The following is a 12,304-nucleotide window of genomic DNA, read 5'->3' as shown; positions in this document are numbered from 1 at the left end:
CCTGGGCAGAGTTTGGGCGGCTTTCTCCTGGATGGAGCACCAGCCAAGCGTTTGGTCTCAAACCTTTTGACCCCCAGGTGGGTGCAGGGGTCCTGGCTCCAAGTGTCCTCCAGGGGGCCTCCTTTTGGCCCAGGCAGCTTTTTTGAAAACTGCAAAACACTATACACTTGAGGGAGTGTTACTTTTATGATTAAACAATGAGTAACTCCCTACTGCATGCTTGACCATGTCCTTTTCTCATTTAGTGTTCATATACCCAAGGAGGTTGGAACTACTATTATCACCCCCATTTTACACATGTGGAAAATACAGGCCCAGAGACATAAAACAAGTTGCCTCTGATTGCAGAGATTCTGGGTGGCAGAGCAGGGTTGGAGCACTAAATTCCCTGACTCCATGGCCCAGGCCCTTACCTGGTATCTGTAATTAATTTTATATTATAGCCCTTCTATACAGTGAAATGTCCATTGGAAGTATATTTTTCAACTAGAACAATTTTAAAGTCATTATGAATTAGACCTTCAAGAATGGACAGTTGGAAGAGGACCTGAGTCCAGGACTCCTGGAGATGTGGCTGGCAGAGGGGATGGCAGCTGGAAAGGGGTCTGCTTGCTCCCTGGGGTTTCCTGGGGACAAACCTGGGGTCTTTAACAAGGATTCAGCCTGAGTGACAGGGGCTGTGGCTGCCAGATATGCTAATGCAAAGGAAGGGAGGATGGAGGTGGGCTGTAGCCCCCAGAGAAGCTCTGGGTCTTGGACCTAACCAGGACGCCTCTAGTGCTGGTCCATGCAGTGGAGTGTTTGCTGAAGGCGTCAGCAGCACAGTTGGCTGGGAGCCCTGCAGTCCATGACCTTTCAGCAACTTGTGGGGGCAGGTGGTCAATGAGTAAACCGATAAAGACGGAATTTCAGATAGAGATAAATGCTATATGAAAATAAGGGGGGAAAGGAGATGCGATGAGATGGGGAGCATTCTAGGGAGGGTGGCCTAAAAGCATGACCCATCTAGATTCTGTTAAATGGATAAAAAGGTCCCCTCTGGTGAAGGAAGAAGCAAACCCCAGCCTACTGTTAGGAATCAGCGCTTGCTCTGCGCCGGCCCCCCTGCTAAGAACTTTAAGGGGATCATCCTATTTGAACCTCCAGTTCCCTGAGGGAAGCGTCATCAGCTCCATTTTTACCAGAGAGAAAGACTAATCCGAAGCTCAGAAAGGCCCAGTGCGTTTCCAAGGTCGTTCAGCCAGGAAGGGGCTAAGGGAGGTTTGAGTGGAGCTTGTCTCAAATCCAAAGGATGAGAAGGGCTGCCTGGAGGTCTGAGGCCTGGAAGCAGGAGGCTTCCCGAAGAGGCAGAATTTTCTACTTCACGAAGCCGCGCGTTCCGGGGGTGGGGTGGGAGATGTCTGTGTGGCATTCCCCACCGCTTCCCCAGTGCAGTACACGGCAGGCATGAGGGAGCCAGTGAGGCCTGGGCACTCCACCTCGCAGGGACGCCAGGGGACCCCGGAGGCCGCTGGACTTCCTGTTCAGCCCCAAGTGACTGCCTCTTGTGGCTAACACCTCAGGGGCGAAACGCAGTGACCGGTTCCTTTTATAGATGCAGAAACTGAGCCAGCCCAGAGGGCTGTGGGTGCCAGGGCCAGAGTCTGGAGGTCAGTCGAGGTCCGGAGGTCGATCGGAGTCCTGGAAACCCAGCCGGAGGGGCCCAAGTGCCGCCTCAGCGTGAAAGCCATGCTGCACAGACCTCCGCCCCCAGCCAGCGCCCAGGAGGCTCGCGCTTGCGCAGTGAGCGCGCTCGGCCGCTGAGCCCACGGGGCGGGATCGGCTACGCGCACGCAGGGACGTCAGGGCAGAGCCCCAGCAGGGTGACCATCTCTGATAGGCTACATCGGGGAGGCAGTGGGGTAAGAGGCGTTCCTGGGCGGGGCTTCGAGTCCGGTTTGGAATTTTTGGCGCGAGTCGGCTCCGCGCGCGCTCACGGGCCGTTCCCCCTTCAGATAGTCCTCCCTCCCGGGCGTGGGGAGCCGTCGACCGTAGACCCCGGACCGCCTGACCGCTCTGAGGGCTCCCGCGCCCTCTGCCGACCCGGAATCTGGGACCTCGCTGAGCTGCGCCCCACCCACCCGCCCAAGGTGAGCCCATACCTGGCCCTGACGCTTCTAGGGCGGGACTGCCTCCTTCTCCTTTCTACCTCCCTCCCCGGCAACCCCTCGCCCTCTGACAGCCCTTCCCCGGATCTGTCTCCCCCATCACCCGCTCCAGCCCCCTTCCTCATCCCCTCCAACAGCCCCGCGTCTCACTGTCCGGCTGGGTCCGGCCCCGCCCCTCTGATAACCCCTCCCGGTCAGCCTTGCCCCGGGCGGCCCCGCCCACTTCCCCTCTACTGGCTCCCGGGTGACTTGCCCCTGCCCTCCTCCTCCTCCCGCCTCCCTATCACCCGTCTTCCGGAAGCCCCTTCGCCCAGCGACTGCTCCCCCTTTACGCGTTCGTCCCCAGGAAAAGCCCCACCGACCCTTCCATCTGCAGTTCCTCCCCCGTGACAGCTGGTTTGCTCAACTCTGCTCACCAGGGTTTCCCCACGCCCACGAAGGTGAATCAGCTGTGGCCCTGCCCAGGAGGAACTCACAGTCTAGTGCAGTAGACCGTGGTCAGCAGATGTGTCCGGCCCAGTGAGAGGGTGAGGCCCCTGAAGGCTGAAAAAGTTATCCCAGCTAGTCTCTGTTCAGGGCTACCCTGGATTCACCGGGAGCCCCTGCTTCTTCTACCTCCCCTATCCCACCCCCTAAGCTTTTTGGTCACGCCTGTGGTGCTACAACGTAGTGACATTGGGATGGTCTGAGAATTGGTTTAAGACGCAGGTGCCCAATGTCCCTGAATGTGTTGGGCCTGGACTTGGAGGCTGTACTTTTAACCAGTACCCTAGGGTATCCTGACTCCCTGGTTCACTTTGAGAAACTCTGGGATGGGTTTCATGAGGTGGATGGAGGCTGAGGAAGGGTCCCCGTAGGATGTAGGGTGAGTCTTCCATATAGGCCCTTGTGGGGGTCCCTCCCCTCATCCCTCACTCTCCTAGGCACTAGAGTCACTTCAGATGACAAGTGACTGCCCCCTCCTGTTTCAGTTACTGACTCATCTCCTGCTGAGTGAATCTTTTGATAACACTGTGGCTTCCTCTCAAAATTGGAGTCCTCTCCCTTTTTCTCTCTGTTTTTCTTTCAATTATAACATTATAACAACACAGTAGCCCTCTCTGCTCCAACACAAAAGTCACTTACACCCATGGGACCGTTGTATTTTGTATATTCTTTCAATTACTATTCAGAGCATTGCTTATAACAGTTATTGCAGGATCGACACCCCAGACACTAGGCTAAGCCTTCCATGAGGTCAGTATTACAGGTCCACAAAACCCTGAAGCAGAATTCAAAATGTCTCAGATTTTAGAAAGCTAGTAAGGTGCATGTTAACATTTATATGTAACACCACCCATTCATGGGTCTGGGGCATCACCCCATAATCAAAAACAATATTTCTGTCAAGAATTATATGAATATTCACACTTAGAGGGAAGAATGGGCCAGATCAGATTTTTCTACTAAAAACATTTTGCATGTGGATATCCAGTTGCCCCAGCACCATTTAAGAAGGCAGTTTGTTTGTTTGCTACTGAATTGTTTTGGCATCCTTGTCAAAATCAATTGACTATAAATGTGAGGGTTTATTTCTGAACTCTCAGTTCTGTTCCATTGACCTTCATGTCTATCCTTATGTGAGTACCACACTGTTTTGATTACTGTAGTTTGGTAGTAACTTTTGAAATTGGGAAGCGTGAGTCCTCTAACTTTGTTTTGATTGTTTTGATTATTTTGGGTCTTGTGAATTTCCATATGATTTTTAGGACCAGTTTGTCAATTTCTGCAAAGAAGTTCTCTAGGATTTTGATAGGGATTGTGCTGAATCTGTAGACCAATTAATCAATTGGACAGTGTTGCCGTTTTATCTATATTGTCTTTGGATCTATGAACCATAATGTCTTTCCATTTATTTAGGTCATCTTTAATTTCTTAAAGAAGCTAAGGGAAGAAAGAAAAGCAAGTGTATGTGTATAATGTTTGCTACATTGACCTTTATTTATTCTTTTTCTACTTTTTCTTTTAGTGTGTTTCATTTTAAAATTAAAAAATTTTTTTTTATTATGTTCACCTTCTTATTTACCTCTTCTGGTTCTCTCCACTTGTTCCTGTGGGTTTGAGTTACTATGTGGTGTCATTCTCTAATATTGTTCCCACACACCTTCTTTGTGCTGTTATTTGCAAGTATATTACATTTCCATATATTACATGCCAACAATACAATTACATAGTTTTATAAATTTGCTTTTAAATCAGCTAAAAGAAGAAAGGAGAAAAAATAATGAATTTGTACGGTCTTTTAAACTACATATACAACATCATTGCCTTTATTGGGGCTCTCTTTTTTTTATGTGGATCTGAATTACTGTTGGGGATCACATGCTTTCAGCCTGAAGAACTTCCTTGGTTTTTCTTGTAAAGCAGGTCTCCTAACAATGAATTATTTCTGTTTTGTTTATCTGGGAATACCTCTTTTTTGCCTTTATATTTGGAAGATAGTTTTGTAGGATGTAGGATTCTTAGTTGACAAAATTTCACCCCTAATGCTTGAATATGTCATTCCACTTCGTTCTGACCTCCATTGCTTCTTTTGAGAAGTCAGCTGTTAATTTTATGGTTCTAAGTGATGAGTTGCTTTTCTGTTGCTGCTTTCAAGATTTTCCCCTTGCTTTTGGCTTTCAGCACTTTAAAAGTGGTGTGTCTGTGTGTGGATCTCTACGTTTATACTACTTGAAGTTCATTGAGCTTTTTAGCTATATTATTATTATTATTTTTTAAATCACATTTCGGAAGTTTTAATCCATATTTTCCCTGCTCCTTCTCTTCTCTTCTAATGTACCTATCATGCATACACTGGTTCACTTAATGCTGTCCTACATTTCTCTGAGGCTTGGTTTCCTTTTCTTCATCTATTCTTCAGGTTGGATACTCTTTATCAATCTATCTTCAAGTTCACTAATTATTTCTTCTGCCAATTCAAATCTACTGTTGAACACCTCCAGTGATTTTTTTTTCATTTCCGTTATTGCACTTTCCAACTCTGCATTTGGTTCTTTTGTAATTTCTATCTCATTATTGATACTCTATTTGGTGAGATGTTGTCATCGTGTTTCCTTTACTTCTTCAAGTGTAGTTGCCTTTAGTTCTTTGAACATATTTATAGAGGCTATTTTGAAATCTTTGTCTGTTAAATCTGACATCTGGTCTTTCCTACAGGCAGTTTCTGCTGCCTGTTTTTTTCCCTGTGTGTGGGTCACCCTTTCTTGTGTCTTTGCCTATCTTGTAATTTTTTGTTGTTGTTGAAAACTGGACATTTTAGATAATATGTTGTAGCAATTGCAGATACTGGTTCCTCACTCCACCCCCTAGGGCTTGGGATTGTTGTTTGCTTGTTTGTTTGGTGCCTGGCTGGACCATTGTAGTGTTGTCTCTTTTCCCTGCAGTGTGAAGCCTTTGGTCTTGCTCCTTAGAGGGCCCAGCCTTGGGCATGTATACAGTCACCCTGGGACACCAGTGGTTTTAGGGCGGGTGGGGGCTCTCTTTGTCTTTTCTCCAATCATACCTAGCTGTTAGTCTCCACTCACTGCTGGCTGGTTGCTCTAATATTTTTGACAATACCCTGGAACATCAATTGCTCCATGGATTGATCCAGTCAAAGTTGGGCTTTAAAGGGGTAGCTTTTGAGTTCAGTGTTTAAGGGTTGTTCTGACCCCAGGAAAGCCCTTCTGAGCTACCTCTTTCCCCGTTTGTCTCTGGTAAACTAGCTGGCCTATGGTTCAGCTTGTAGCACTAATGAAGGTCCTAGCCTCCTATTTGCTTACTCCCAAAACCTCCATTGATTTTGAGAGTGCCTTTAGGCTTGAACTTCTCAAAATGTGCTTTTGTTCTTTTCTTTCTTTTTTTTTTTTCAGTATATATTTATTGAAGTATAGTTAGTTTACAATGTTGTATCAATTTCTGGTGTAAAGCAGAATATTTCAGTCATATAGGAATATACATATATTCATTTTCATATTCTTTTTAATCATAAGTTACTATAAGATATTGAATATAGTCCCCTGTGCTATATAGCATAAACTTGTTTATCTATTTTATATATATTAGTTAGTATCTGCAAATATCCAACTCTCAATTTATCCCTTCCCACCCCTTTCCCCCACTGGTAACCATAAGTTTTCTATGTCCATGAGTCTGTTTCTGTTTTGTAAATAAGTTTGTTTGTCTTTTATTTTTTTTAAGATTCCACATATAAGTGATATCATATAGTATTTTTCTTTCTCTTTCTAGCTTACTTCACTTAGAATGGCATTCTCTAGGTTCATCCATGTTGCTGCAAATGGCATTATTTTATTAATTTTTTATTTCTGAGTATTATTCCATTGTATAAATATACCACAACTTCTTTATCCAATCATCTGTCGATGGACATTTAGGTTGTTTCCGTGTCTTGGCTATTGTAAATAATGCTGCTGTGAACACTGGGACACATGTATCTTTTTGAATTAAGTTTCCCTCTGGATATATGCCCAGGAGTGGGATTGCTGGATCATATGGTAAGTCTATTTTTAGTCTTTTGAGGGATCTCCATGCTGTTTTCCATAATGGCTGCACCAAACTACATTCCCACCAATGATGTTGGAAGGTTCCCTTTTCTCCACAGCCTGTCCAGCATTTATTGTTTGTGGACTTTTGAATGATGGCCATTCTGACTGGTTAAGGTGATACCTCATTATAGTTTTGATTTGCATTTCTCTGATAATTAGCAATATTGAGCACTTTTTTCATGTGCCTATTGGCCATTTGTGTGTCTTTATTGGAGAGTTGCTTGTTTAGGTCTTCTGCCCATTTTTGGATTGGGTGGCTTTTTTTTGTTGTTACTAGGTTGCATGAGCACACTGTGCTTCTAATAAAGTCAGGTTTTTTTGCAGAGAGAGCTTTGGTGCTCTGTTTTATGACCTACCTCTCCCCTGGGCAGAGTCTCTGAGCCACAACTCTGGAGCTGGGGGCAAGGATAGTGGCACCTGTCTCTGAATGTTGCTGCTGCCTTATAAAGAAGGCAGTAGCCTCTGGCCTTGCTGGCTTGCCTCTCCCAGTGTGGAGCCTTCTCCTTAGGAATGAGCTGGGACTTTAGCAGTTGGGCTCTCGCATTGCCAGACTGCTGGAGCTGAGTTAGAACTTCTGCCCTAGGAGTAGGGGCTGGTGAAAGGAGGGAAACCAGCCTCTCTGCTACACTCAGCTGGGATTTAGCCTCTACACTATGGAGCTGGAAGTGGAACTCCACTAAATGAGTTTTAGTCTCAACTATGGAAAACGAAAGCAAGAAAGAAACTTTTGGAATTCAGACTTTTTAAAATTTTAAACTGGAGATAAGGGATAGTGAGCCTGCATTAATATTTGCACCAGACAGTCTTGGAAGAGGTTGCATATTTTAAGGCCTAGCAAAGTCCGGGATGCGTACACAGGTGGTCTGGCTCCAGAATTTGCCTTGCTTTAACCTCTGCTGGACCATGGGGGCCTCCAGGACATGACCCCATGGTTTCCAGTTTATGTTTCTCTAACCTCCAAGGTGCAGGCGACTGGTTGCAGGCAAGCAGACATTTGTATACCTTTTCCCCACAGGTACTGGTGGGCCCACGGCTGTCTAAAGCAGAGCGTGGGTCTGGAGTAGATGTGGCTGTCTTCTGCAGCCTCTTTGGGGCCACAGGACCAGGTGCTGTTTGAGTGACATACTGTTCTGTACTCTGCCCCTCAGGGGCTCCTGTGCTGGACATGCCTGTGCCCACAGAGGGCACCCCGCCACCCCTGAATGGCACCCCGGTCCCAGTCCCAGTCTACTTCCGCCACGCAGAACCTGGCTTCTCCCTCAAGAGGCCTGGGGGGCTCAGTCGGAGCCTCCCACCCCGGCCCCCCGCCAAGGGTAGCATCCCTGTCAGCCGCCTCTTCCCTCCTCGGACTCCGGGCTGGCACCAGCCCCAGCCCCGGCGGGTGTCCTTCCGAGGGAAAACCTCCGAGCCCCTGCAGAGCCCCGTGTATGACCCGAGCCGGCCTGAGTCCTTCTTCCAGCAGAGTTTCCACAGGCTTGGCCGCCTGGGCCATGGCTCTTACGGAGAGGTCTTCAAGGTGAGTCAGGTAACAGCTCCCCACACCTGTCTGGGGGTCCCCCCTCCCCACCCCCATTTCCCTGGTCGGGATGGGCTAGTGTCTTGAGCAGCCTGTTTCCCTCCCCTCCCCTGCAAGCCCTCCTCTTGTGGTCTGACAGGCTCCCCTCAGTGCTTGATTTGGCTGCTTTCTCATACCACCCCCTCCACAGGCCCCTCTGAGGCCCCCTCAGGACACACTCTCCCTTTGTCCAGAGCCTGGCATGCCTTGTGGTTGCTCCGGGCTGCCATCTCCTCCCTCCCCGTGCCAGCCACGCTGGGGTTTTTGGCGAGCTCTGCCCGCCCCGAGCCAGCGCCCCTCCCAGTGCAGGCACACGCCCACCGCCACCGCCCCCAGCCAGCCAGCGCTCAGGCGACACCCTCCATGACACCTTTTGTTTCTTAAAATATATTTGTCAATCATGTATGTTTTCTTTAAAACGGTCATTTTCCTTACACAAGGATTCTATGAAGACAATTCTGTTGTTAAAAAGTACAGACAGGCCCCTAGATCAGCTCTCCTTCCTGGAGAAAACCATGGTGATTCTCAGGTGGCTCGTCCTTCCAGACCTTTCTCCGTACATCTCTGGAGTTGAGCATGTAGAGAAGAACCCATTTTATATGCTACTTAGCAGATCAGACGGCCTGTATTGTTCTGTAGCCAGCTTTTTACACTTAATGCATCCTAGCCACCTTCCCAAGTCAGTACTTAGAGGTTCGCCCTCTCTCAGGCTCCAGCAAACCAGCACCTGGGGTGGAGGTTTGTCCAGCTTCGCTCTTGCACTCACAGGGGTCTCTCTAGGGCAGACGCCACACTGCACCTTTCACAAATGTGAAACCTTAACAGAATCTGCCAGACTGTCCACCTAAATGGTTGTGCCCCCTCCCTTCCAGGTGCGCTCCAAGGAGGATGGCCGGCTCTATGCAGTGAAGCGTTCCATGTCACCATTCCGGGGCCACAAGGACCGGGCCCGCAAGCTGGCTGAGGTTGGCGGCCATGAGAAGGTGGGGCAGCACCCGCGCTGCGTGCGGCTGGAGCAAGCCTGGGAGGAGGGAGGCCTCCTGTACCTGCAGACGGAGCTGTGCGGGCCCAGCCTGCAGCAGCACTGTGAGGCCTGGGGGGCCGGCCTGCCTGAGGCCCAGGTCTGGGGTTACCTGCGGGACACCCTGCTCGCCCTGGCCCACCTACATGGCCAGGGCCTGGTCCACCTTGATGTCAAGCCCGCCAACATCTTCCTGGGGCCCCGGGGCCGCTGCAAGCTGGGTGACTTTGGGCTGCTGGTGGAGTTGGGTGCATCCGAAGCTAGCGAGGCCCAGGAAGGAGACCCCCGCTACATGGCCCCTGAGCTGCTTCAAGGCTCTTATGGGACAGCGGCCGACGTGTTCAGGTAAGGGTGGGGATGTGGGAGGCCTGCCCTGGTGGCTGGGGGTGTGGTCAGCAGGGTGAACACCATCCTAGCCCCAAGGCATGAAGACTTGGCCTCAGGACAGGAGACACATCCCCAAGGGGGTCAAGGTCCCGCCCCCTAGTCTAGGGGGCTCTGATGGGTTAGGCTGTCTAGGCTCTGATGGGTGAGGCTGTCTAAGCAATGAACCCTCTGGAACCAGTTTACAGGATTCACCCATGTCCTTACCACACCTCCATGGGAGGGACTATTATTACTTCATTGACAAGGAATGGGCACAGCAGATTAAGAGACTTTCCCCAAGTCCACAGCTAGCAGGTGGTGAAGCTGGGACTGGACCAGGCGCTGGGTTCCACAGTCTATGCTGGTAACCACTGCTCTGCCTCGAATGTATCCAATCATGTCAACAGAATGAATGATGAGAGCATCACTGTTAACCACAGTCACCAGAGTGCCAGTCCTGTGGTGGTGGTGGTGGTGAGGGTGCTAGGAGGACTCACTACAGTGGTCCATGCTCCATGATGTGGTCCCTGTCCTTAGCCCTGAAGAGACCTTCTCAGGGCCCCCAGCCCCTGCTTCCCCACCTCACTGGCTCATGGCAGAAGACAGCAGCCCTTTCCCACTCTCTTCCTGGGGGCAGCCTAGGGCTCTGGGTTCTATGTCTCAAGGCCAACCATACCCTTCTCTGTCCCTGTGCCTTCCAGTCTGGGCCTCACCATCCTGGAAGTGGCATGCAACATGGAGCTGCCGCATGGCGGGGAGGGCTGGCAGCAGCTGCGCCAGGGCTACCTGCCCCCGGAGTTCACTGCTGGTGAGTGGGGGACACATTGTAGAGAATGGCTGGCAGTGGGGAATCATGGGGCTCGAGGGTCTGTCACTCCTAATGTGGCCCTGCTCCATGGATAGGCCTGTCTTCTGAGCTGCGTTCTGTCCTCACCATGATGCTGGAACCTGACCCCAAGCTGCGGGCCACGGCCGAGGCCCTGTTGGCCCTGCCCATGCTCAGGCAGCCGCGGCCCTGGAGTGTCCTGTGGTACATGGCTGCCGAAGCCCTCAGTCGAGGGTGGGCCCTGTGGCAGGTAGGCTGGTGAAGGGGATGGGCAGTCCTGCTCTGCTGTCTGGCCCCAGGGTCTGCCCAGCCTCCCTCAGGCCCCTGTCCCCACAGGCCCTGCTGGCCCTGCTGTGCTGGCTCTGGCATGGGCTGGCTCACCCTGCCAGCTGGCTGCAGCCCCCTGGTCCGCCGGCCACCCCGCCTGGCTCGCCACCCTGCAGCCTCCTCCTGGACAGCAGCCTCTCCAGCAACTGGGATGATGACAGCATAGGGTGGGTGAGAGCTCGGGACAGACGGCTGTGGGGGGGCTGTCAGTGGGGGCCAAACCCCATACTTGAGGCCCAGCCAGAAGCCCAGGGGTATTAGTGGTGAAGCGGGACACCTCCCACAATCCTGGCCCCCATCAAACCCCAGGAAGGGAACCAAGGCTGGGGGGGGGGTGCAGCTGTTCCTTCTCAGCTCAATGAATGGGGTGGGGGCTGTACAGAGTCCAGCGGGGCTGGCAACCTCACACTTGGGGCGCTGCCATGCTAGGGAGCCATGGTCCTGCTGGGAAAGGCAGGCAGTGCAGCCCCCGCCTCCGTAGAGGCTGCCAGTACACAAGGACAAGGCATTATCCTTCCTCTCCCAGGACAAAGCCCCCAGAGCCTGGCAAGCCCTGCGCTGGGAGGAATTCCTTAGTCCCAGGTGCCTGGTGGCCAAGCAAGAGGCTGTTATTAAGAAACTACTGCAAAGGAAAACCACACGCTAGGGGCTGACAGTTCTCAGGAGGGATTACACCATTACCTCCCAGGAGGGATTACACCATTACCTCCTTCCTTATGAAATGTTACCCCATCACCAGGGGGACACTTCAGAGCAGACTCGAAGTAGAGAAGCTTCATTTACTACAAGGTCATTTCAAAGCCAGTTCAGGCAGAGCCCATGTATTCCAAAAAGGGCCTTTGAGTGTGGTCAGGTGGACTTTAGAAGCTGTCAAAGTGCTTCTTTGAAAATACACCACATTTCCATTGTCTGAGACATGGCCTCCCACCCTGGGGACAGGGCTAGTCTTGCTGCTCCCACCCAGCTGTGGCCTCCTCTCCAGGCCTTCCCTACCCACTCCAGCCTACCCCCGACACCTTGCTGGTCTTGCCCATCCTGTGCAGGCCTGCGCTCTCTCAAGAGGCCATCCTGGCTAGGGCCTCCGGGAGCACCTCCACCCCCTGCAGTGGCTCCCCTGCCCCCCGGAGCAGGTACACGCTGAGGTGAGTGGACCCAGGGTCCTGGGGGTGGGAGGGCAGCTCTCAGATCTTGGGAGTCACTTCTCTCTTTTCTCCCTCCTGCCCCAGGGATGCTCTGGATCTAAGTGACATTGACTCAGAGCCCCCTCGGGGCACCTTCCCCTCCTTTGAGCCTCGGAACCTCCTCAGCCTGTTTGAGGATTCACTGGGCCCAGCCTGAGCCTGTGGGCTCAAGCTCGGCACTTTTAACCTTTTAGCTCCTGCCCTCCATCCTCCTGGAGGTTGGGGTCCCTCTGGAAAGTGGGTCCCTTCTGCCTGGCCATGTCTAATAAAAGGTATTTGAATCTCGGGAGCACCC

The 12,304-nt window shown here is 51.3% G+C and overlaps 1 protein-coding gene across 4 annotated transcripts; it reads left to right on the top strand.

Moving 5' to 3' along the window:
• Positions 1-1,956: 1,956 nt before the first annotated feature.
• PKMYT1 (protein kinase, membrane associated tyrosine/threonine 1) lies at positions 1,957-12,298 on the top strand. Of its 4 annotated transcripts, none has more exons than XM_031687024.2 (9): positions 1,957-2,129; positions 2,567-2,674; positions 7,882-8,249; positions 9,161-9,654; positions 10,377-10,483; positions 10,579-10,751; positions 10,838-10,995; positions 11,872-11,970; positions 12,055-12,298. In XM_031687024.2, the coding sequence occupies exons 3-9, from the start codon at positions 7,899-7,901 to the stop codon at positions 12,164-12,166; spliced, it is 1,494 nt and encodes a 497-aa protein (XP_031542884.1). In that variant the 5' UTR covers positions 1,957-2,129; positions 2,567-2,674; positions 7,882-7,898; the 3' UTR covers positions 12,167-12,298. The 4 variants fall into 4 exon arrangements, with proteins under 4 accessions (XP_031542884.1, XP_031542883.1, XP_072798607.1 ...); XM_031687023.2 differs by having other exon boundaries at positions 7,749-8,249; XM_072942506.1 differs by lacking the exon at positions 1,957-2,129 and having other exon boundaries at positions 2,551-2,674; positions 7,749-8,249.
• Positions 12,299-12,304: the final 6 nt, after the last annotated feature.

Source organism: Vicugna pacos, chromosome 18, assembly GCF_048564905.1.
Source record: "Vicugna pacos chromosome 18, VicPac4, whole genome shotgun sequence".
In the NCBI taxonomy this organism is placed as follows: domain Eukaryota; kingdom Metazoa; phylum Chordata; class Mammalia; order Artiodactyla; family Camelidae; genus Vicugna; species Vicugna pacos.
The sequence above is the reverse complement of the archived record's forward strand: the minus strand, read 5'-3'. Positions and strand labels throughout refer to the sequence as shown.

What these genes read in the sequence shown, in the direction of transcription:
- PKMYT1 (XM_031687024.2), top strand. Translation starts at nt 7,899, where the DNA reads ATGCCTGTGCCCACAGAGGGCACCCCGCCACCCCTGAATGGCACCCCG. An exon ending in GCCCCCGGAGTTCACTGCTG is followed by an intron (nt 10,484 to 10,578) that starts GTGAGTGGGGGA and finishes CTCCATGGATAG; the next exon opens with GCCTGTCTTCTGAGCTGCGT. An exon ending in TGGGATGATGACAGCATAGG is followed by an intron (nt 10,996 to 11,871) that starts GTGGGTGAGAGC and finishes CATCCTGTGCAG; the next exon opens with GCCTGCGCTCTCTCAAGAGG.